Source organism: Cynocephalus volans, chromosome 7 (assembly GCF_027409185.1).
Source record: "Cynocephalus volans isolate mCynVol1 chromosome 7, mCynVol1.pri, whole genome shotgun sequence".
NCBI lineage: Eukaryota > Metazoa > Chordata > Mammalia > Dermoptera > Cynocephalidae > Cynocephalus > Cynocephalus volans.
This window is the reverse complement of record NC_084466.1, coordinates 59830958-59854854: the sequence shown is the minus strand read 5'-3', so window position 1 is coordinate 59854854 and position 23897 is coordinate 59830958. Positions and strand designations below refer to the sequence as shown.

At 34.4% G+C, this 23897-nt stretch overlaps 1 protein-coding gene across 6 annotated transcripts in view; it reads left to right on the top strand.

The window, feature by feature from the left end:
* Positions 1-23897, top strand: part of VWA8 (von Willebrand factor A domain containing 8) — a 427373-nt gene that overhangs the window by 121208 nt on the left and 282268 nt on the right. For all 6 annotated transcript variants that reach the window (XR_010024043.1, XM_063102173.1, XM_063102175.1 and 3 more), the window contains exons 11-12: positions 1166-1300; positions 1388-1465. Coding sequence is in view for 5 of the 6 variants with exons in the window: in XM_063102173.1 (XP_062958243.1) it covers positions 1166-1300; positions 1388-1465 (213 nt within the window). In the remaining variant the exon portion in view is untranslated. The remainder of the gene's footprint in view (positions 1-1165; positions 1301-1387; positions 1466-23897) is intronic.

Sequence of the window (23897 nt, the reverse complement as noted above, 5' to 3'; positions counted from 1 at the left end):
CTGGGATTTTTAGGCAGGGTCACTTTCCAGTGCACTCTTCTATCTCCTGATGAATGTCCTATCCAGCTGATAGTCCAGGATAGCAGCAGATGAGTAGGGACTACATTGGAATTACTATGGAGATATAAAGAAGGAAGTAATACTGAGATTCAGGAGAAGGAGTAGGGAAGCCTTCAGAGAGAAGGTGGGGCTTGAGCTAAGTCTTCAAGAATGACATAGGCAGCTGGCAGGTTAGCTCAGCTGGTTAGAGCACAGCCTTGTAATACTCAGGTCAGGGGTTTGGTTCCCCATGTAGGCTAGCCACAAAAAAAAAAAAAAAAAAAAAAAAAAAACATAGGATTTTTCCAGTAGCCCAGGAGTGGAAAAGTGATAGAACAACAGTATGTTCAGAGGCATGAGGTGTGAGCAAGCCTTCATTATTTACTTCCCTTTGGTAATGGCTCTCTAACTTCACTGCCTCCAGTCCCTTCTGGTTACCTTTCCATGTTAGCACCAGGATGATCTTTCTTTCTTTTTTTTTTTTTTTCTTAAATGTAAATCTGATCTTCTCCCTTCCAAGTTTCCAAGTTCTCTTTAGGGCTCATGTTGTATATAGTGTGATCCAGTATAGAGTCCTTAGCAGAGCATGGCCCCCAGGAGACTAATAAGGAGAGTATAAAAAATAAAAGAAGTAGGTGTGAAAGATGGAAGAAGAGATTTTCCAAACAGATGCTTCTAAGTGGTAAACTAAGATATGAGTGAAATGGATTTGTAGACAGGGCTTTTAGAAATCAGGAGATCATTGGTGACTTTGGCGATTGCAGGGGATTGATTTTAAACTCTGAGCTTATAACTGAATTCAAGAAAAAACTTTATTCTCCAGTAGTGATATTATTATTACAAGTTATTATTATTACAAGCATGAAAATAAATGATTCTTATGAACATGGCTGACAACATGAGACTTTAATTTTAGAGGAATAATTGATTTAGAAGTTTGATGGTAATGATCATCAGATCTGTGAATGAGAAAATAGTTGCTGCTCTATTGAGATATCAAAAACAGTATAGAATTGAATTGAGCAAGGAATTAGTGGGGAACTTTTAAGTGGCAATTACATTCTTTAAGTTACTAATATTTTGAGAAAAGCATATGCATATTATTTTTACCTCTCTTTAATTATAGGTGCCAGCTGGGACTAGGCCATTAAGTCAACCTTGTGCATCAGACCGTTTCATACAGACTTTAAGCCATAAGCAGCTACTGGCTGAAATGATGCAGTCTCACATGGTTAAGGACATATGTTTAGTTGGAGGGAAGGTAAGAATGGCAGTCTCACTGCAAACTTCTGTTTTCTGGTTTTTTGGTTTTGATTTATTCCTTAAATGATTGTGTTTCCATTTCTAGGGTTGTGGAAAAACAGTCATCACCAAGAACTTTGCTGAAACCTTAGGATACAACATAGAACCTATTATGCTCTATCAGGTACAATGTTTATTTTTAGCACTTGGACTATAAACAGTTATGCCCATCAATAGAATTTATGGGTATCCTTGCTATTAAGTTATGACCTGTTAAATTTTTGATATGGATAAATAACTGAAACAGCAATCAAATTAGAGTGCAATTATAATTATTTGGAGCTTTTGGAAATGCATTCTAGGATATCTGATATGTACAACATACCAGAGTTTGTTTTTTGAGAGATTTATTTTTAAACACACACACACACACACACACACACACACGGAGATTCATTTTATGTACATACACACATACACAGAGTATATTTAGTGATAAATTGGAAATCTAAACAAAGTGGGTTTGGGCTGCAGTGGGAGATAATCAGGTATTCACTAGAAAGGTTATTATTTTTTTTACTGTGATAAAATATACATAACATAAAATTATGATTTTGACCATTTTTAAATGTACGGTTCACTGGCATTAAGTACATTCACAGTGTTGTGTGACTATCACCACTTTCTCATTCTAGAACTTTTTCATCATCCTAAGCAGAAACTCTGTATCCGTTAAACAATGATTCCCAATTTTCCCCTCCCCCTCAGACCCTGGTAACCTCTATTTTACTTTCTGTCCATATGAATCTGCCAATTCTAGATACCTCATGTAAATGGAATCATGTAATTTTTGCCTTTTTTTCTAGGTTCTTTTACTAAGCATAACATTTTCAGCATTCATACAAGTAGCATATATCAGAATTTCATTCCTTTCTATGGCTGAATAGTATGAGTATTCTGCTGTACGTACCACTTTTTGTTTATCCATTTATCTGATTATGGGCCCTTAGGTTGTTTCTATCTTTTGGCAATTGTGTATGATTCTACTATAAACAATGATCATTAGGTAATTCTATGTTTAACTTTTTGAAGAACGAATAAACTATTTTCCGCAGTAGCTACACTATTTTACATTCCCTCCAGCAGCAGTGCATGAGGGTTCCTATTCCTCAGCATCCTCATCAATGCTTGTTATTTTCTATTTGTTTTGTTTCGTTTTTGGTTTTTTATAGCAGTCATCATAATGTGTGTGAAGTGGTAACTCATGATTTTGGCTTGCATTTTTTTAATAACTAATGATGTTGAACATCTTTTCATGTGCTTATGGCTATTTGTATATCTTCTTTGGAGAGATGCCTATTCAAGTTCCTTGCCCATGTGTTAATTGGGCTGACTTTTTTATTGTCGAGTTCTAGGAGTTCTTTATTCCAAATATAAAATCCATTCTCAGATATATGATTTGCAGACATTTTGTCCCATACTATGGGTTGTCTTTTCACCCTCTTGATACTGTCCTTTGCTGCACAAAAGTTTTAAATTTTATTTAAATCCAATTTATCATTTTTTCTTTTGTTGCCTGTGTTTTTAGTGTTATATTCAAGAAGTCATTGCCAAGTCCAATGTCATGAATTTTCCCTTATGTTTTCTTTTTTAGAGTTTTACAGTTTTAGGTCTTACATTTAGGTCTCTGATCCATTTTGAATTAATTTTTCTGTATGGTCTAAGGTAGGGGTCCAACTTCAATCTTCTTCATGTGGATATCCAGTTTTCCCAACATTAATGTTGAAATAACTGTTCTTTTTCCATTGGATGGCTTTAGCTCTCTTGTTAAGAATCAGTTGACCATGTATGCAAGGGTTTATTTCTGGGCTTTCTATTCTCTTCCAGTGGTCAACATGTCTGTCCTTATGCTAGTATTACACTGTTTTGCTTACTACAGTTTTGTAGTAATTTTTGAAATCAGAAAGTGTGAGACCTCTAATTTGTTCTTTCTTTCCTGTATTGTTTTTACTTGTCAGGGTTCCTTGAGATTCCGTATTAGGATGGGTTTTCCTATTTCTGAAAAAAACTGCAGTTGAGATTTTGATAGAGCTTATATTAAATCTGTAAACCACTTTGGGTAGTATTGTCATCTTAATAATATTGTCTTCCAATCCATGAACACAGATGTCTTCATTTATTTATGTCTTCTTTAATTTCTTTCAGCAACGTTTTGTAGTTTTCAGTGTACAAGTGTTTCGTCTCCTTGGTTACATTTATTCCTATGTATTTTCGAATAGATTATTTTGGTGGACGTACATGTTGTATATAGTATGATAAAAAAGCAAACTTACAGCTGGTGTTGTTCTTATAGAGTGAAATTTTCTGTCATGTATTTTTTTATAATGATCTCTCCTAAGACATATTCATTCTGCTAATTTTTTGATTCTACATGTCAACCTTTGGCTGGTTATGGTAGCTTCATATTTACAGCAGAGTCTCTGTTTTTATTCTTTGGAAAATTTTGAAAGTGGATATGATACTGTTTTTACTTAAATTTTAGAATACATTTTGTGTTTTTAGTTTATTCTTTGGTTACACTTTTTAAATTGTTTCTGACACTAAGTATATTCATATTGAAAATGTTCTTATTTCTGAAAAATGGCATTTAAACCAGTTAGTTGTTATGACCTTAGATGATAGAAAATTTTGTTAGCTGCTCTCATTTCAAATGATTCTGTTGAGAAGATTCCTTTCGTGCTGCTTTATGGTACTTTGCGCCTATTGATTGAATTGGCCAGAGTTTAGAAGGAATTGCAACTACATAGTACTGGTAACTTTTACATTACAAGTAGAAGAATTTACTGTAAAGGTACGTGTGGAAATTCTCCCTGAAGTTAATTTTTTTTCTTTCCTCTGGGTAATTCAACTAATTCAGAGCACCAAGGTACTGTTTAGGATTTTGAGTTGCATTAAAAACAGTTTTTGAAACAAAGAAGAAAGCATCTTATCTTTGTACAATTCTATGGAGATCCAAATCTCTACTATTTTTTACAGGTTCATTACCATATTTTAAGAAAGGTAAAGGTACGTAGGTAAAAGTAATTAAAACAATTAACTGATTGAAGGACTTAAAAGGTTCAAATATTTACTAAGAATCTCTATGATCTTAAAAGATGAAATCTAAGAATAAGCATATGATCTAAGTTTATGAAATTATGAAGAATATGAATTAGGGTGAAGACACTTAAATGAGTTGGGGTACCCTGAGTCTTGAAAGATAAACATGTAGGGAAAAGAATTTCTACATTCTATAGCAGGTGGCAAATCTTAAAACCTACAGAAAATATATTTTGAAATGGATTTTTATAAATTGATGCTAAGTCTACTAGATATTTAAAGGGGAAGTAAGGATATCTGAGGGGTATATATCTTAACTAAATTTCTGGAAGATGCTGTGAAGAATACCTTGCCCTCTTACATAAGTACGCCTCTTGGGTTTTTTTTGTCAGAGATCAGAAGATAGATGGATAGCTCAATATGCTAGTTCACCTGCCCATACTCTTCCATAGCTCGTGTTATAAGTGATCTGAGGATTGCACTTTATCTCACCTACCTGTTTGCCATCAACCTTCTAATTTCCAATGAAAATGCTTTTCTACCAAACAACAGGGGGAGAAACCCAAACCATCAGTACATTTTGCTGGGCCGAGCCCGTGGTGCACTTGGGAGAGTGCCGCGCTGGGAGCGCGGCGACGTTCCAGCCGCGGGTTCGGATCCTATATAGGAATGGCCGGTGCCCTCACTGGCTGAGTGCCGGTCACGAAAAAAAAAAAAAAAAAAAAAATCAGTACATTTTGCAAAACAAGTTGAGATTTATTATAAATTCTTAGTTCCACTTACAGGTCACAAGCATAATTAACCTTTCCAGGTGCCATTGCTTTGAAATCATATGGAAAAGACCTTTTGAGGAAAATATTTCTTTTCTCTTTAACTCAATCTCAATTTGTTATTAGAATTATTTATAAAATTATGTACATGAATATTTTCTTTACATTAAAATAAAACTTTTATTCTAATGAAAGCTGGAAGTAATTTATGCCTTATTAATTTTTCCAAACAGTATGTTTTACGTAACAGGTTTCTGTAGTCAATTTATGGTCATTTTTACAGTGTCTGCTTGGTCTGTGAAGTTTATGTTCATCACATTCTGCTGTCCACTAAAAGAAGAACCAAGCAAAAGATTATGTGTATATGTAATAGTTCAGATCTCTTAGCTACACTGGAAAACCACCAAAAGTATTCTGCCATTGAAGGTTTTATCTTAATATGTGAAAGAATTAGTTTAAGAGTCTGAGAACAGACTTTCTTATATATTTTTGAAGAGTGACAACAAACCGACAAAAATATCTTTTGCTTTCCTCGTCAGTTTGCTGATGGATGGATGAACAAGGGTAGGAAGATGCTATCATTAAAGTTGGTGGCAGGCCATTTTAATTCTTGGTACACTTCTGAGTTATGAAGTCGGTCTCTTCTAGTTTCTGTCACAGAATAAGGTTATTTAGTCATGTATTATCAATCTTCTCTCTGAAAAACATGGGCAATGATTATTAAAAGACACATAAGTTTTCCTAAGGATGTCCTTTGCACATACCCTGTCGACTTTTTAGATGTCCTACAAGGATTGCAAAAATGGTATGAACTAATCCCATATTCTGGAAATTTCTTTTCCCATTTTGCTTTCCTGCTTATTAATTTTTAGAAAAAAAATGTCCAGAGAAAAATGGTTTGTGGAAGTGTAGAATTTGGAAAGGAATAGAGAAATATAAGTATAATATGCTTTGGAGGTGAATTTGTTTGTTTCTCTCTTCATGTGGCTTCTTTCCATGAAGTGGATCAAAGCATATGTTAGGCACTTTATTGACATTTTCAGGTTTTGTAAATTTTTAATCTGTTGGTTTTCATGATCAGAACCATGCTCCTGAGATCAAATATAAGACTCATTTTGCTCACACTTACATACCTACTAGTGAACTCATTGATTTCTCTGGGAAAGAAGAATTTACTTAATAGAATTAAAGAATGCATTTGGCTTTTATAATAATACAGTCCACATTAATAAGAGAGTTTCAGAGGTTTGACCCAACATAGAGAATTAAATGGGCACAAGTGATCCACCATCTGTTTTCCTAGATGTGGAGACTTTCCTGTTATTTGTGTATGTATAAAGCTATACTTAATCTGTGGGTTTTGCCTTATTTTTAGACTTGACTATTTTTAGAACCAGATTTCATATGAAGTAAAAGGAAAACAGAGCTTTAATACAAATTTGTGGCAGTATGTAAAATAAGTTTTATAATAGGCTATAAAAATCTTAAATCATTTGGCTTAAGTTTAGGTCAGATTCTTTTAACTAGTTGTTCTTTTTTTAGCATTGAAGCTTGTGATTTCATGGTGTTGAAGAAATACAAGTTATTATTCTTTCCTTCACAGCCACATAAAGGCATATATCCAGATGTTTTTTTTCTACACCATTATAAATATACCAGATCTGAGATCTCTTTCTTCTGATTAAGTACTAGTTGGGTTAAAAGCCAAATCAAATCTAATCAAAATTTTAAGAGCGAATAAGTTTATGGGACTTTTAATGAAAATAATCACTGTCTAAATTACGTTGAAATCTTAGGATCATCTTTGACTCCTTAGCTAAGTTTTTCTTCTTACAGCTAAACAAACCAAATCCTTTTCTCCCTCTTCCATCTAAATCTGCAATCCTCACTTGTTCCTGTTTATCCAAATGCTGTGAAAATATCTTTACTTATTTTATTCTCTCACCTTGTTTTCATTACTCTGTGTCTTAGATTAATTTCCGTGTTTCTTGTCTTTGCCTTTACTTTGCACTTTTCTCTCATGAAGATATTAAGATATTTGTATTCATTTAAGTGGTTTATATTCAACCTTGAAGGCTGACTTTCTAAATGATTCTGTAGCTCATCTCGTTCTTATTTTGCTACAATCTGTCATCCTTCCTGTCGTCTTAGTATTTTTTGTCTTCTTACACAGAATACCTTTCATAAGGCTATCTAAGAATTTACTTACTTCAACTCTTTCACATTTCTTTTATTATAATATTTATTTTCCAGAAACAGTGTGTCATTGATCACATCAGAACTTTAAAATGGTTGGCTCGAGCAATCCTTTTCAAGTCCTGGGCTTACCAAGGCAAGACAGAATCCTTTTCAAGTCCCAGGCTTACCAAGGCAAGATAGAATCTCATGTCTTTTTCAATTTCCCTTTGATAATGATATTGATTTCTCTCCTGCCTCCTTTATGTAGAATATACTTAAAAACATCAGAGTATAAAATTTAGTGCCTATATTAGTCAGGATTCTTCAGAGAAACAGAACCAATAGGAGATATATATGAACAGATTTATTGTAAAGAATTGGCTTATAAGATTATGGGGGCCGAGAACTCCCACGATCTGCTGTCTATAAGCTGGAGACCCATGACAACAATCCGTGTAGTTTTAGAAGGAGTTCCAAGACATGGGGACCAGGAGAGGCAATGGTGTATGTTTCAGTCTGAATATAGAAGACTGATGTCCCAGCTCAAAAACAGGCAAAGAGAGTGAATTTTTTCTTACTCCTTTTTGTTCTATTCAGGCCTCCAATGGATTGGATGAGACCTACCCACATTGGGAAAGACAGTCTGCTTTACTCAGTCTACCGATTTAAATTCTAATCTCTTCCAAGCACATCCTCACAAACACACCCACTATAATATTTAGCCAAATATCTGTCTTTCTATTCTTCTTAAGGATAATTACATTTTTTGAATGAGAGCCAAACAAATGGATTACTCTATAACAGGGTTAACAAAGTATTTCTGTGGAGGACCAGATAGTAAATATTTTAGGCTTTGTGGACCTCACAGTCTCTTAAAACTACACAAATTTGCTATTGTAGTGGAAAAGCGGACATAGGCAGTACATAAATGAATGAGTGTGGCTGTGTTCCATCTTACCATGTTTTGGAGTTGTTTTTTTTTAGTCGTGTTTACTGAGGTATTATTCATATATAGTGAAATTCAGTCTGTTTTGACAAACACATTAGGTTGTCTAACTACCACCACAATTGAGATACAGGACATTTCTATTGCCTCAAAAAATTCACAACAAGGAATTCCCAACAGGGAACAACCCTTTTGTAGTCCACCCCACAGCTGCTGGCAACCACTGATCTGTTTTCTATCCCTATTAGTTTTACCTTTTCCCGAATGTCATATTAATGGAATTATACAGTGTGTGTCTTCTGAGTCTGGTTTCTTGCACTTACAATAATACATTCCATAGTCATCTATGTTGTTGCATGTATCAGTAGTTTGTTCCTTTTAATTGCTAAGTACCTTATCACATTTTTATTTGTGTTTATGTCAGTATTTCTCTCCGTTCCTTCTATAGTAGTTTTACTTTTTTTTTTTTTTTTTGACCGGTAAGGTGATCGCAACCCTTGGCTTGGTGTTGCCCGCACCATGCTAAGCCCATGAGCGCACCGGCCATCCCTATATAGGATCCGAACCCGTGGCCTCGGCGCTACCAGCACCGCACTCTCCCAAGTGAGCCATGGGGTCAGCCCTATAGTAGCTTTACTTCTGACGCTCAGCTGTTTTCACCTAGGTTATCAACACTAGCTTCCTAAACTTTCTACCCATTTCCAGCCTGGGCTTTGCCCAGTTCATTTTTCCGTTACTGATTTTTGTTCTTTCTAAATTCTCCCGTGCTTTATTTAACCCTGTCTTTTAATCACTTCTCATAGTTTGCAAGATAATATTCAAATTCTGTTGTTTAGCCCACAGTGCTCTTTTTTATCTGGACCATCCAAGGCTGTGCAGCCAATTGTCACCCTTTAACTCCAGCCTTAAGGAATGATTTTCAGTTTCCCCAACATGCCTTGCTGCCTAAAACATCCATGTTTCCTTGCACCTTTCATGCTGCCTGAACTCTCCTTCTCCTGTGAACCAATTTGCTTACTCTTCAAAACTTAGGTCTGCTACCTCTAATGAATTTCTGTAAATCCCCAATTTGATTTGTGTTTTCTCGCTCTTTGTTTCAGCAGCAGTCCTTTGGGATAGCACTTATTGTTCTGTACGATAGTAATGACCGTATTCCATTAAGTCTAAGATGCCATCAATTGTAAGATGCACCATTATTCTATTAACCACTAAGAAAAAGAACTGCAAATTAAATTATGACATGACTTTATCACTTAGAATTTTTGTTTTATTCATAATGAAAGAACTCTTTTGACTTAATTTAGAGAATATATGTCATGTGCATGCAGGAAAAGGTGAATATAAATTTAATAAATAAATGAAATATTTTAAAAACTTCTTCACCTTCAGTCTGACACTTGTAAAGCACTTTATGATTCAGTTACAGATGTTTGTGTTGTTTCACATAATAGTCTCTGTGTGCTCTCTGTGCTTGGTCAGGAAAAGAATGCTCTTCTATTGTTTCCAGGATTTTCTTCCAAGCTACTGACAGGCATTCTGCTGGTTTTGATAACGGTACTTTCTTGATTTTAATAGAAGATGTTGACCCATATTTTTAGGCAATAATTAGAACTCATATTCCTTTCCCAAATGGAAAAGAATTATTTGTTGACTAAAACATGGATGGGTTACAATTGTTCCTTTGAGCTGCAGCTACAAACAAACAAAAGCAAGTGCACACATGTGCAGGCAATGCTAACTAACTGGTCAGCAGCTGTTGTAAGATTCTGTCAATTGAAGATGCACCATGATTTTAGGGAAATTAAGATCTAAAACCTGTATAACTTGGAATTGATGAAAGTTAGCAATTTGTCTCTTCCAGAATTTGTAAGCTCCTTACAAGATCGACACAACAGGGACAACGTGCTGTTCAACTCTGTATTCTCTTCACAGGTACATAATAAATGTCTAGTTGAAAAAGCAAAGCTTTACAATTCTGTGCCCTCTATCCATTTTGTAATAGAAGTAGTAAACTAAACGCAATTGTCTTTTCCTTTCCATAGACGTCTTTATTTTTTTATAGCTTCATATTATTCCATTGTATGGATATACCAGAGTATATTTAACCCATCTCCTGTATGTGGACAATTGGGTTGTTTCCGAACTAAGTTGCAATGAATAACCTTGTACCTGTGTATTTTCATATTGTTAGAAACTTATCTTCAGGATAGATTTCTGGAAGTGGGATTGTTGGGTCAATAGGTAAATGTCTGTGTGGTTTTGTTAGATATTACCACATTTTCCTCTATAATGGTTATACCATTTCATATTCCCACCAACAATGCCAACAGAGAGGGCTGTCAAGATTTTTAATGTTTCCAGTCTGACAGTTAGAAATGGTATCTCACAATAGTTTTAATTTGCATTTCTTAGGAGAAAAGTTAAAAATCTTTTCTGCTTTTTAAAAACTTTGTGCATAAGAGCTTTATTGAGATATTATTCTTAATAGAAAATTTTTTCTATTTTTAAGGGTCATTTTTATGTCTTTTCTTTGTATATTATCTTTTTTGGTTTTTTGCCTGTTTTTCTATCAAGGTTTTGGTCATTTTTTCCCCTCAATTTTTGAGTTTTTAATACGTTAGGAATATTTGCCTTTTATATGTGACACATGTTGTATATATTTTATCTCAGTTTGTCAGTTGTACTTTGATTTTGTGATTTTTTTTTGCCCTGTAAAGTTAAAAAAATTGTTTCATAGTTAAATTTCTGTATATATGTCTGTCTGTCTGTCTGTCTGTCTGTCTGTCTGTCTGTCTGTCTGTCTATCTATCTATCTATCTATCTATCTATCTATCTATCTATCTATCTATCTATCTATATTTTATTGCATTTGTATTTTAAGTCATGGTTAGAAAGTCTTTCCTTACACCCCGGTTATGGAGGAATTCACCCATGCATTTTCCTTCTTCTGCACTGAGCTCTCTCTGGTCCTTGCAAGTTGGTCTCCTGCATTTAACAACCAGCAGCAGAGCATTGAATTCTTCTCATGCTAACATTTCTCTCTGCCCACAGCTAGAGTCCTCCAATTTTAAGGATTTATAAGATGGGGCTGACCTCAATAATCCAGGATAATCTCCCCATCTCAAGGTCCTTAAATTAATCACATCTGCAAAAAAATTTTTTGTGTGTGATGCAAGGTAATATATTCACAGACTCTGAGGATTAAGGTTATGGACATCTTGGTGTGTTCTTTGGGGGGTGAAGGAAGATATTTCTCTGCCTAACATATTGACCATTTTGGAAGATCACATCACTGAGAACATTGCCATCCATAGTATTTGAGTTACAAATAAAGTACACCTGTATCAATCTGTATAGTTTTCATATTCATAGAGATTCTGCGTTTATCTGCAAGCATCTGACTTCACCGTTTTGCTTTTTGGTGTAGTTGTGCCCATATATATGTATGCAAGAGGGTACTTCAAAAGATCATGGGAAAATAGAATTGATAGATAACATGAGTCTTTTCATGGACTTTTTAAAGTACTTAAAAAAAATTTTTTTGTTAAATTTGTCATTTAGCAATCAGTAAGTTTGATATTTCTTTTTTAAAAAAAAGGGATCCCAATTGATATTCAAATCTTTTACATATGGAATACTTAAAAAAATTTTTTTAAATCTAATTATCTGGATAGTAATTTTTATTTTTCATTTTATTTATTTTTGTTTTTTATATTACTTGTTTTCTTTCTTATTTTCCTCCAGCTTTATTGAGGTATGATGGACAAAAGTTATAATACTAGTAGTGTACAATGTGTTTTGATATGTGTATACATTGTAAAATGGTTACCACAATCAAGCTAATTAACATATTCATCACCTCACATAGTTATATTTTTTTTTTGTGGTGAGAACATGTAAGGTCTACTCTCTTAACAATTTTCAAGTATACGTTATTTACAATAGTCACCATGCTGTACAATAGACCTCCAGAACGTACGCATCCTGCCTAACTGAAACTTTGTGCCCTTTGACCTGCAGGCACCTCCTCATTTTCCCCATCCTCCAGTCTCTGGCAGCTACCATCCTACTCTCTGATTCTTTGAATTTAACTTTTTTAGATTTCACATATAAGTGAGATCATGTAGTATTTGTCTTTTTGTGCTAGGCTTATTTCACTTAGCATAATGTCCTCCAGGTTCAACCATGTTGTTGCAAATGATAGGATTTCCTTCTTTTTTAAAGCTGAATATTTTATTGTATATATGAGGGTCCTTCAAAAAATTTGTGGAAAAATTGAGTTAAAAGATATTACATATCTTTCCATGAACTTTTTGAAGACTCCTTGTATATATACAATGTATTTTCTTTGTTCATCTGTTGATAGACACTCAGGTTGATTACATATCTTGGCTATTATGAATAATGCTGCAATGAAGATGGAGTACAGATATCTCTTCAAGATACTGATATCATTTCCTTTGAATATCTGTGCAGAACTGTGATTGCTGGATCATATGGTAGTTCTATTTTTATTTTTTGAGGAACCTCCATACTATTTTCCATAGTGCCTGTACTAATTTACATTCCCACAAACAATGTACAAGAGTTCCTTTTTTTCCACATGCTCACCAACACTTGTTAACTTTTACCTGTTTGGTATTAGCCATTCTAAGCAGGTATGAGGCTAGATATTTCATTGTGGCTTTTATTTGTGTTTTCTTAATGATTAGTGATATTGACCACTTTTAAATACCTATTGGCCATTTGTGAGTCTTCATTTGAGAAACGTTTATTCAGGTCTTTTGCCCATTTTTAATTGGGTTATTTATTTGCTATTGAATTGAGTTCCTTAAATATTTTGGATATTAACCCCTTGTGAGATGAATGGTTTGTAAATATTTTTTCCCTTCTGTAGGTTGTCTCTTCACTTTGTTGATTGTTTCCTTTGCTGTGTGGAAGCTTTTTTTAGTTTGATGCAATCCCATTTACTTATTTTTATTTTGGTTGTCTATACTTTTGGTGTCATATGCAAAGAAGAAATCGTAGTTCAGACCAATATCAAAAGCTTTTTCCTTATGTTTTCTTTTAGTAATTCCACAGTTTCAGGTTTTACACTTATGTCTTTAATATATTTTGAGTTGATTTTTATAGGTGGTGTGAGGATCATTGTTTGTATGTGACTGCTGATTTTCCCAGCACCGTTTATTGAAGAGACTGCTCTTTCCTCGTTGTGTGTTCTTGGCACCTTTGTCAAAGATCAGTTGGCCATAGATGAGTGTATTTATTTCTGGGCTCTCTATTTTGTTTCATTGGTCTATATGTCTGTTTTTATGTCAGTACCATGTTGTTTTGATTACTACTGCTTTGTAGTATATTTTAAAATCAGGTAGTGTGATGCCTGCAGCTTTGTATTTTTTTTTTTTTTTTTTTTTTTTGCTTGAGATTGCTTTGGCTATTTGTTTTCTTCTGTGGTTCTATATGAATTTTAGGATTGTTTTTTCCTACTTCTTTGAAAAATATCATGGGAATTTTCATACGGATTACATTAAATACGTAGATTGCTTTGGGTAGTATTGCATTGAGTCTGTATATAGCTTTGAGACATAATGTCATAAGAATTAACATAATGCCATAAAGAATTAACAGTGTTAATTCTTTCAATCCATGAAGACAGGATATCTTTCCATTTATGTGTCTTCAATTTCTTTTATCAATGTTTTATAGTTGTCAGTGTACTGATCTTGGTTGAATTTATTCCTAAGAATTTTTTCTTAATGCCGTTATAAGTGGGATTGCTTTGGATAGTTTTTGGCTAGTGGATAGAAATGTTGATTTTTGTATGTTGATTTTATATTCTGCAACTTTTCTCAAGTTGTTTAGTAATTTCTACTGTTTTTTGGTGGAGTCTTGAGGGTTTTCTATATATAAGATCATGTCCTCTGCAAGGAGACAATTTTACTTCTTCCTTTCCCATTTGGATGCCTTTTCTTTATTTTTCTTGCCCAGTTGTTCTAGCTAGGGCTTCCAGTACTATATTGAATAGAGTGGTAAGAGTGGGCATCTTTGTCTTGTCATTGATATTAGAGGAAAAGCTTTCAACTTTTCACCATTTAGTATGATGATAACTATGGACTTGTCATATATGACCTTTATTATGTTGAAGTACATTCTTTCTACATCTAATTGTTGAGAGTTTTTAATATGAACGTATGTTGAGTTTTGACCAATGTTTTTTCAGCATGTATTGAGATGATCATATGATTTTTTTCTTCATTCTATTAATATGGTATGTCACATATATTGGTTTGTGTATGTTAGACCATTCTTGCATCCCAGGGATAAATCCCCCTTGATCATCTTGTACGATCCTTTTAAGATGCTGTTGAATTCTGTTTGTTAGTATTTCACTGACAATTTTTGCATCTGTGTTCATCAAGAATATTGGCCTGTAATTTTCTTTTCTTGTTGTATCTTTGTCTGGCTTTAGTATCAGGGTAATGCTGATCTCATAAAATGAGGATGGAAGTATTCCCTCCGTAATTTTTTGGAAGAGTTTGAGTAGAACTCATTGATATTAATTCTTTAAATGTTTGGTAGAATTCATCAGTTAAGTCATCAGGTACTGAGCTTTTCTGAGTTGGCAGGGTTTTTTTATTACTGATTAAATCTCTTTATTCATTAATGTTTTGTTCAGATTTTTTATTTTGTTATGATTCAATCTTGGTAGGATGTATATTTCTAGGAATTAATTTATTTCTTCAAGATTATCCAATTTGTTGACATATAATTGTTCATAATCCTTTGTATATCTCATGATCCTTTCTATTTCTGGGGTATCAGTTGTGGTGTATCCTCTTTTGTTTATAATTTTATTTATTTGAGTCTCCTCTTTTTTTCAAGGTTTGTCAATTTTATCCTTTTTTAAAAAAATAACATTAGTTACATTTTAATTTTTCTTACTGTGAACATTTATTGCTATTAACTTACCTCTTAGAACTGCTTTTGCTGTATCCCGTAGTTTTAGTGTCCTGTGTATCCATTTTCATTTGTCTTCAGATATTTTTTATTTTCTTATGATTTCTTCTTTGACCCATTGGTTGTTGAGAAGCACATTGTTTTATTTCTAGTATTTCCCCAAATTTTTCCTGTTATTAATTTCTAATTTCATACTACTGTGGTCAGAAAAGCTACTTCACATGATTTCAATCTTAAATTTGTTAAAACTTGTTTTGTGGCCTAACATATGAGTTATCCTTAAGAATGTTCCATGTGGCTTGACAAGAATGTGTATTCTGGTTGTGTTAAATGGAAAGTTCTGTGTAAGTCTGTTAGGTTCATTTGGTCTATAGGGTTGTTCAAGTCTGCTGTTTCCACATTGATTTTTTTGTCTGGAAGGTGTATCTAATGTTGAAAGTAGGGGGTAATAAAGTCCCCTTACTATTATTGTATTTCTATTTCTCCCTTTAGGTCTGTTAATATTTTCTTAATGTATTTATATGCTCCAATGATGGGTGCATATATATTTACAATTATTATATCCACTTGATAAATTGACCTCTATGTCATTGTATAATGACCATGTCTTTTGTGATAGTTGTAGACTTAAAATCTGTTTTGTCTGATATAAATATAAACATCTCTGCTCAATTTTGTTTACCATTTTTATGGAATATCTTTTCTATCCCTTCACATTCAGTCTATGAATATCTGTAAAGCTAATGTGAGTCTTTTACATTTAGCAATAGTTGGATCTTTTTAAAAAAATCTATTCAGCCATAATGTGTGTATTGATTAGATAATTTAATTCATTTACATTTAAAGTAATTTTTGATATGTAAGGACTTACTACCGCAATCTTGTTTATTGTTTTCTGTTTCGTAGATCCTTTGTTCCTTTCTTTCTCTCTTGCTCTTTCTTCATGATCTTATGATTTTCTTTAGTGATATGCTTTGATTCCTTTCTCTTTATCTTTTGTGTATCTACTACAAGGTTTTTTTGTGCATGTGGTTACATGAAGCTTACATAAAACATCTTATAACAGTTTATTATAAGTTCACAACTTAACTTCGATCATATATAAAAACTACACTTTACCTTTTCCTTCCTCCACATTAGATTTTATTGATGTCATAATTTAATCTTTCACAGATTGAATTTCCATCAGCCAATTATTGTGGCTATAGTTATTTTTAATACTTTTGTATTTTTTCATTTGTTCTAGAGTTATGATTTATATGCCACCATTACATTAGTATTCTGAATTTAAGTATTCTTACCTTTACAATGAGTTTTATGCTTTCGTATATTTTCATATTGTTAGTATCCTTTGTTTCAAATCAAAGAACTCCCTTTAACATTTCTTGTAAGGCATGTATAGTGGTGATGAACTCCCCCAGCTTTTGTTTGTCTGAGAAAATCTTTATCTTGCCTTTACTTCTGAAGAACACCCTTATTGGGTATAGTATTCTTGACTGGTAGTTTTCTTCTTTCATCACTTTGAGTGTATTCATCCCACTCTCTCCTGGCCTGCAAAGTTTCTGCTGAGTAATCTACTATATAGTCTTACGAAAGTTCCTTTGTATGTGATAAGTTGCTTTTCTCTTGCACTTTCAAAATTTTCTGTGTCTTTGACTTTTGAGAATTTGATTGTAATGTGTCTCTTTGAAGTTTCCTTATATATAAGCTCTTTGGGATTCTACAGAATTCATGGATCTGGATCCTCATTTCTCTTCAGATTTGTGGAGTTTTCTATCATCATTTCTTTAAATAAGCCTTTTGCCCATCTCTTTCTCATTTCCTTCTGTTACTACAATAATGCATAAATTGTTTCATTCAATTGTGTTCCATGAGTTCTCTGTTCACTCCTTTTCATTCTTTTTCTTTTTGTATCTGGGAAATTTCTAATGACCTTTCTTGGAGCTTTCTGATTCTTTCTTCTACTTGATTGAGTCTGCTTTTGGAGCTCTCAATTGGATTTTTAAGTTTAGTCATTGTGTTCTTAGTGCTAGAATTTCTGGTTGTGTGTGTGTGTGGTTTGTATATCCTGATTGAGTTTTTCACTTTGTTCATATATTGTTTTCCTGATATCATTTAGTCATTTGTCTTTGTTCTCTTGAAGTCACTGTGCTTCTTTATGATGATTATTTTGACTTCTTTGTCGGGTAGTTCATTGATCTCCATTTCTTTAGTGTTAGTTACTGGTGCTTTTTTTTTGTTCCTCTGGTGTTGTCATTTTCCTCTGATTGCTCTTGATCCTCATGGCCTTGCACTGGTGTCTGTGCATTTGAAGAAGCAGGCACCTTTTCCTGTCTTTACAGACTGTCTTTGGTAGGGAATGTCCCTCACCAGTTATCCTAGCCAGAGATTCTGGGTGGGCCATCTGGTTGGGTCTTTGTGTGGGCCTTCTGTTGGAGTTCTTGGGTGTGCTGTCCTGGTGCCTGAGTCAGCAGATGGGTGTACCTGGTGCCTGGTTATTCAGAGGTCGGCCTGAATCCTGGGTCCATAGGGGCTGGCCTGACACCAGGGTCTCCTGGAGCAGCTCTGTCAAATAAGTTTGTGGGGGTGGGGCTGAAATCTTGGTCCAAGGGAGCTGACATGGTGCTATGGCAGTCCATGGGCCTGAGTCTACAGGGTTCAGCCTGGCACCTGGGTACAAAAGAATGTGCCTGGTTCTGAGTCTGTGGGGACTGGCCTGATGCCAGGGTCCACTGGGATGGGATCATATTACTTGTGTAGTATCTACTCGATTCCTTATTTAATTGGAACAGTGTACTCTTTTAGTACCGGACAAAGACTCTTGTATTATCTTAACAAATTTAGTTATCATGAGGCATTTATTAGATTTACAGAAACACACTAGGAGGCCTTTGGGCATGTGTATAAAAATAAACATTATATTAAAGCCAAATCCATTAGCCCAAGGAAGAAGTAAAAGTACACTGAGCAAGGAATCCTACCAAATAAGGAACTCCAGCCTGAAAGGTATTTCTATTATTATTCTTGATGATCCATAAACTTGAAAAGGGAAAGAATTTCAAATTTAGGAATTCTCCGTGGAATAAAGCCAAAAATAAGAGCACTTTGTAAGAAGTCAAAGTATTGTTGGTAACAACACATTGTTATTCTTGATTATCTCCATTAATCAATACTTTTGTTTTAAATTTATTTAATAGTGATTTTTTTTTAGGAGTCTTAGGGAACTGAGATTTTAAGCGTCCATGGAATTTTATGGTCATTGAAGACTACTGCAAGTGTGAGGAGTTTGCCACAGATTAGTGAGGTTAGTGAAGAACTTATATATCTTTAAGGATCCATCCTTGTAGGGAATATATTGAAAAAGAAAGTAATGAAGGATATTACCTTGATTTGATTTTAAAGTTCACAAATTTATGTAAGTACAACATATTTTGTGAACATATTTTATTCCTGGAAGTAAAAGGTAAATACACGCTTCTGATATATGTAGAGGAAGTACATCACCTAGTTGCCTTTTATGACTCCTAAATGCTTGTCTTTCTATTTTTTTCCCTGTTGACAAAGTCAGTTATTCAGTAGCCACACTACTTTCTGAAAACATGGAATTTTATTGCTGATTTGCAAGCCAATATAGTAGAAAGAGGGCTTTTTGAGCTGTTTGAAGTGAAAGTCCTTTGGTGGAACCTTAGAGACAGAGCCAAAAAGGACAGAAAAGGGAAAGGTGACTTTCTTTTCTGTGTATGTGTGTGTGGGGGGGGGGGGGCTGGCTGGTGCAGGGATCAAACCCTGGACCTTGGGGTTATCTGCCCCATGCTCTAACCAACTGAACTAACCGGCCAGCCTGAAAGGTAATTTTTAACAGAGTTCAACTTTTGTCTCCAGGAACTTGAAGTTGAAGTATCTGGGGATTTGAGGTGGTAGAAGCTGCTAAAATCCTGATTTTATACTCTATTGACTGCTCTTAAAAGATTAAAAACCTGAGGAGGGGCCTTAGCCAGCCCAGCTCCTGTGATTCTTTCTGTTCATTTCCCATGGTTCCCTTAAGCTTTCCTGAATTTAGGTAGCTGCAGGCAGGCAACCTTTGCACAGGAGAGGAATGATGCCCATTATGCTGTCACATAGGTGGGAAGGTGGGCAAGGGGGAAGGTTGTCCTGTGAGCTCAACCTGTCCATTTCATTATTCTTAGCAAACCTTTTTCTATGTTGTTTCAGGCGGGAGACTCGACATTTCTCCTTAATGATTCCCTTGATCCATCAGCTCTTTCCTTTTTCTCACCTAGTGAACAGACGTTCAGATTGCCATGGAGGAGGAAGTCAGAGAAAGTTTTGTGAGGAAGGTGCCAAAAGGGATCCATGAAGCAATCAAGAGTTGTCAAGTTCGGGGCCATGGCACATTTCTTAGCCTTCTCCTATCCTTTTCACACCCCCCCCCCCAGCCAATTATTAGTCTTCTGCCATTTGCTCTTTTCAGGATCTACTATAGCCATCATTGGGCATCTCCAATAACTCTAACCTACCATCCCTGTACCTATTATTGAGAATCTGGTGGAAAATGCATTTGCCATATGGAATTTTACTTTATAGATTTTTTAAGAATGCATCACTTATGTCACTTGAACATTTGTAGATATTTAATTAGAATATGTTGCATTCCATTATCCATTCTCTAAAGAGTAGTGAGAATGACCTTTTAAGAACATAAATCAGATCATTTTCTTCCTTAGAATCTGTCAATGGCTGCTGATCATACTTAGAATGAAATAAAGCTTTTTATCTAGAATAAAATAAAATGTTTTTACCCTGGCTTGTGAGCCCTCCGTCAATGAGGCTGCCTATTGGAATCAACCAAGGATCTTCGAAAAACTTTATGTCCAGGCCCCACCACCAGTCTGAAGTAATTGGCTTAAGATGGCACCTGAACTAAAGTATTTTTTAGTTCTAACAGGCAGTCAGGATTGAGAACTACTGCCCTATGTGACACAACCCATGCCCACCTCTCCTGCCTTCTCCTTCCCTTGACCCTCTGCTGATTGTGTTTGTCTTGCTGGTTACTTTCCATTTCTTAAATCTGTTTAGATTCTTTCTGCTTCAGTGCATTTTCACAGGCTGTTCCCTCGGCCTGGAATACTCTTCCCCTGATCTTTGCAAGACCTCTTGACATTCAAATCTCAACTTGAATATCTTTAAAGAAAACATCCTTGATCTGTCAAGGCATTTGCAATGACATTACCAGATATTTTCTGTGTAGCACTGACCACTATGTGATATTTTCTTACTTGTGTCTCCTCCTTCCCTTCCTTCCTTTCCTCCTATTTCCTTTCCTTTGTCTATTTTTGTTCTCTTCCCACTGGAATATTTTAGGTCTATGTTTATCTTTTTTACCACTGTATCCTCAGCACCTGGAAAAATGACTTGCATGCGATAGACATTCTCTCTCTATTACATATATATAATATAATGAATGAATAAATATATTTGAAAAATTTAGATTATTTTTAAATGACAAGCTCAAATCTGACCTCTTTTGTCAGCTTTTCTTTACTTATCCTACCTGCTTCAATATTACCTTTTCTTTAAGTTCTAAGATAAGAATTTTTTTGTCATTTAATTGTATCTAGCATTATGTCACTTCCATTATTATCCCGAACTGTTAACTAAGACTTATTGTTGTATTTAAATTTTAACATATTTTATATTTTGTTTCCTCAGTTGGTTCAGATTCAGCTTTCATTTATTAAATACCCACTACGTGCCAGGCATTATCTCATTTAATTCTAAAGGTATTTTACTAATTTATCACATAATAAGGAAGTCACAGAATTGGAATCGAAACCCAACTTTCCTCATTCTGTACCCATTCTTTCAAATGTGCTACCTCCCACACTGGCTGACTAGCAGGGATCTGAGTGTTGTGTAGTGTGGTCAAATGCCATATCTACTCTAGGTATCTTTACCAAATACTGGACTATTATTAGTTCTTACACAAATCTTGATTTTATATCTTGTTACTTGCTTTTAAAAACTTATTCTTTATAAGGCAAATATTATTACAGATATTTAAAGTAGAGCTTATTGCTCCTCTCCCACCTGTTCTTCTACAGTCAAATATTTGTAATAAAATGCAGCAAAGTTTGCAGAAGCATTTGAATAAAATGTTGTTCTTTAGTTTGTGTGCGCTGGGGTTTTACTCTGTAGTATCTCTGCTTTTTGTCTTCCTTTTTGAAACTCTTCTTACTTTTTTAATATACTTAGTTGTCTGTGGACATTTTCTTCAAAAGATTTAATAAGTTGGTTTTTTCAATTTCATCTTCCTTAAGTTGTGGTTTTTATTGTGGACAATAGTATCCATTTGAACTATCTGATAGTGGGGGATATTTATTACAGGGTATTAGCTAACTTACAGAATTTCTGGGAGAGACAGAAAATGGAGTTTAGATTTTACCCAGTCAGGAACAACAGAGCCAGGAGAACTTCAGCTGTAGCGGCCCTAGAAGAGCAGCTCTCTTTACTCACTGCCATCTTCCCAGGCTCCTGTTTGTGACAATACTTGGTAGAACCTGGGTTACTTACAGAACTCTAACTGCAAAGGTATTAAGAAATGATGTTTCTAGTTTTGTAGACTTTGTAGTACAGAAAGGATAGTAGGAGGGTATTTGGTTAGGTATCTTCATTGAATAGATATTATTTGCACCTATACTGACTTTGGCTTTTAATTTTATTTTGCAACTTAAGATGTCCTTTGGTTGAGTTGATTGTAAGATAGTGAATTTGACTTCTGCTTAGCTTCAACCAGAGAATTTTGTTCTGTCTTCATAGAATAAATCATTAACTAGAGCAGATCATCTTGAAATAGATTCCAGAGGTTACAACGAATAGGGCTATAAACGATTCAAAGTCAACTTCTTCCCAATCGATAGCAGAGTAACTTAAAACAATCATGATACGCTTGTAATGTCAACATCTCATCGTGTGCGTTAAAGGGAATATTTATTTTATATGTAACAGGTTAAAATAATTCTTTGAAAAAGGAACTTGAGGGAGAAGCATGGAAGAGTTTACAAATAATTTTACAATATATGTAAAATGAGAGATTTTTTAGATCAAACATAAACAGCACAGAAGAATGTTGGGCAGCATGCCTTGTGTTCTGCTCACTGAGCATGTTCAGACTCTGTAAATAATGGGTTCGTTTCTATGAATGGACCTAAAAACTATTAACATTCTGTGTTTATGTAATATTTATGCAGTATTTTGTCATTAATAGGTATGGACATAATTAATCCCTTATTGCAAAGTTCACTAAAATTCCAGATTTTCCTAGTGTTTATACTACTGTTAGGATTTTTTTTTTTTTTTGGGGGGGGGTAGGATAAGCAAAACTTAAGCAAGCAAAACTAATGTGAGGTAGACCTGGAAATCCTACAGAATTCCAGCTGGTTTCTTTTGGAAAACAAAATCTTAATAATGCTTATTTAGTCCAATCAAAAAAAAATTAAATGCCCACTGTTTATATTTTTAATTAAGAAATAAGACAATGAAGAATAATATGCACCTATTGACATAGTTACTGTTAACTAAAGCATTTTTATTTCAATTTTTTATAACTATATTTAAATATATTTTAAAACAGCAATGGAAACTGGCTGTATTTGGGGTCTTTATGGAGTGGGTAGCATCATAGTCACTGCTTTTCAGATCTTCTCAAAGAGGTTCATTGGGACTTCAATCAGAAGTTAAATGATTTGTGAAGCTATCCTGAGAGGTGTATAATTGGTACTTTCCTATATTAATTCTACAGTCTATCTGTTGATTGATTAATTAAGAACAGGTCTTTCCCTATGGAATTTCTTTTACTGAAATTTGCTGTTGTGTTTGTTGTAATAATATTCTTGAGGACAACCTGGCTCCTCTGCTTACTAGCTGTTGTGTCCTTGATTGGGTAAGCTGTTTAACCTCTTCTTACCTCAGTCTTCTCATCTGTAACATGAAAACAATACCTGTACCCGTCTCTTATGGTTTTAAGGAAAATGTGAATTAATATATGTAAAGTACTTAGCTCCTAGTAAACGTTCCATAAGTATTAGCTGCTATAATTATTGTTACTTCTTTATATGATGATATGATACATAGGACAAATTTTTCTCAACCTCATTATCAGGAATTGTGTGCTGCTTCTGATTTTGTTACTTTTTGCTTAATGTTACTTTTTATGTTGGGTATTATAGAGATTAGATTCAAATTTTTTATTGTTCTTATGGTACACATTTTGTGTATAATCTTTTCCTTTCTTGGTTTCATATTCCCTTATTTAGTTTTCTTTATCCACTTATGTTTAATTTTAAAATATAGTATATTAAACATAGTTTTGCAAGCCAACTTAAATATTTTCTGAAACTCTTCTGGGTTCATATATGTGGTAGAAATATGTATTTTTTTGGGCTGAGCCCGTGGCGCACTCAGGAGAGTGCGGCACTGGGAGCGCGGCGACGCTCCCGCCGCGGGTTCGGATCCTATATAGAAATGGCCCGTGCACTCACTGGCTGAGTGCCTGGTCACGAAAAAGACAAAAAAAAAAAAAAAGAAAAAAAAAAGAAATATGTATTTTTTAACCAGGTTGAGGCCATACTCTATATATTTTGATATCCTATTTTTGTTATAAATATTTT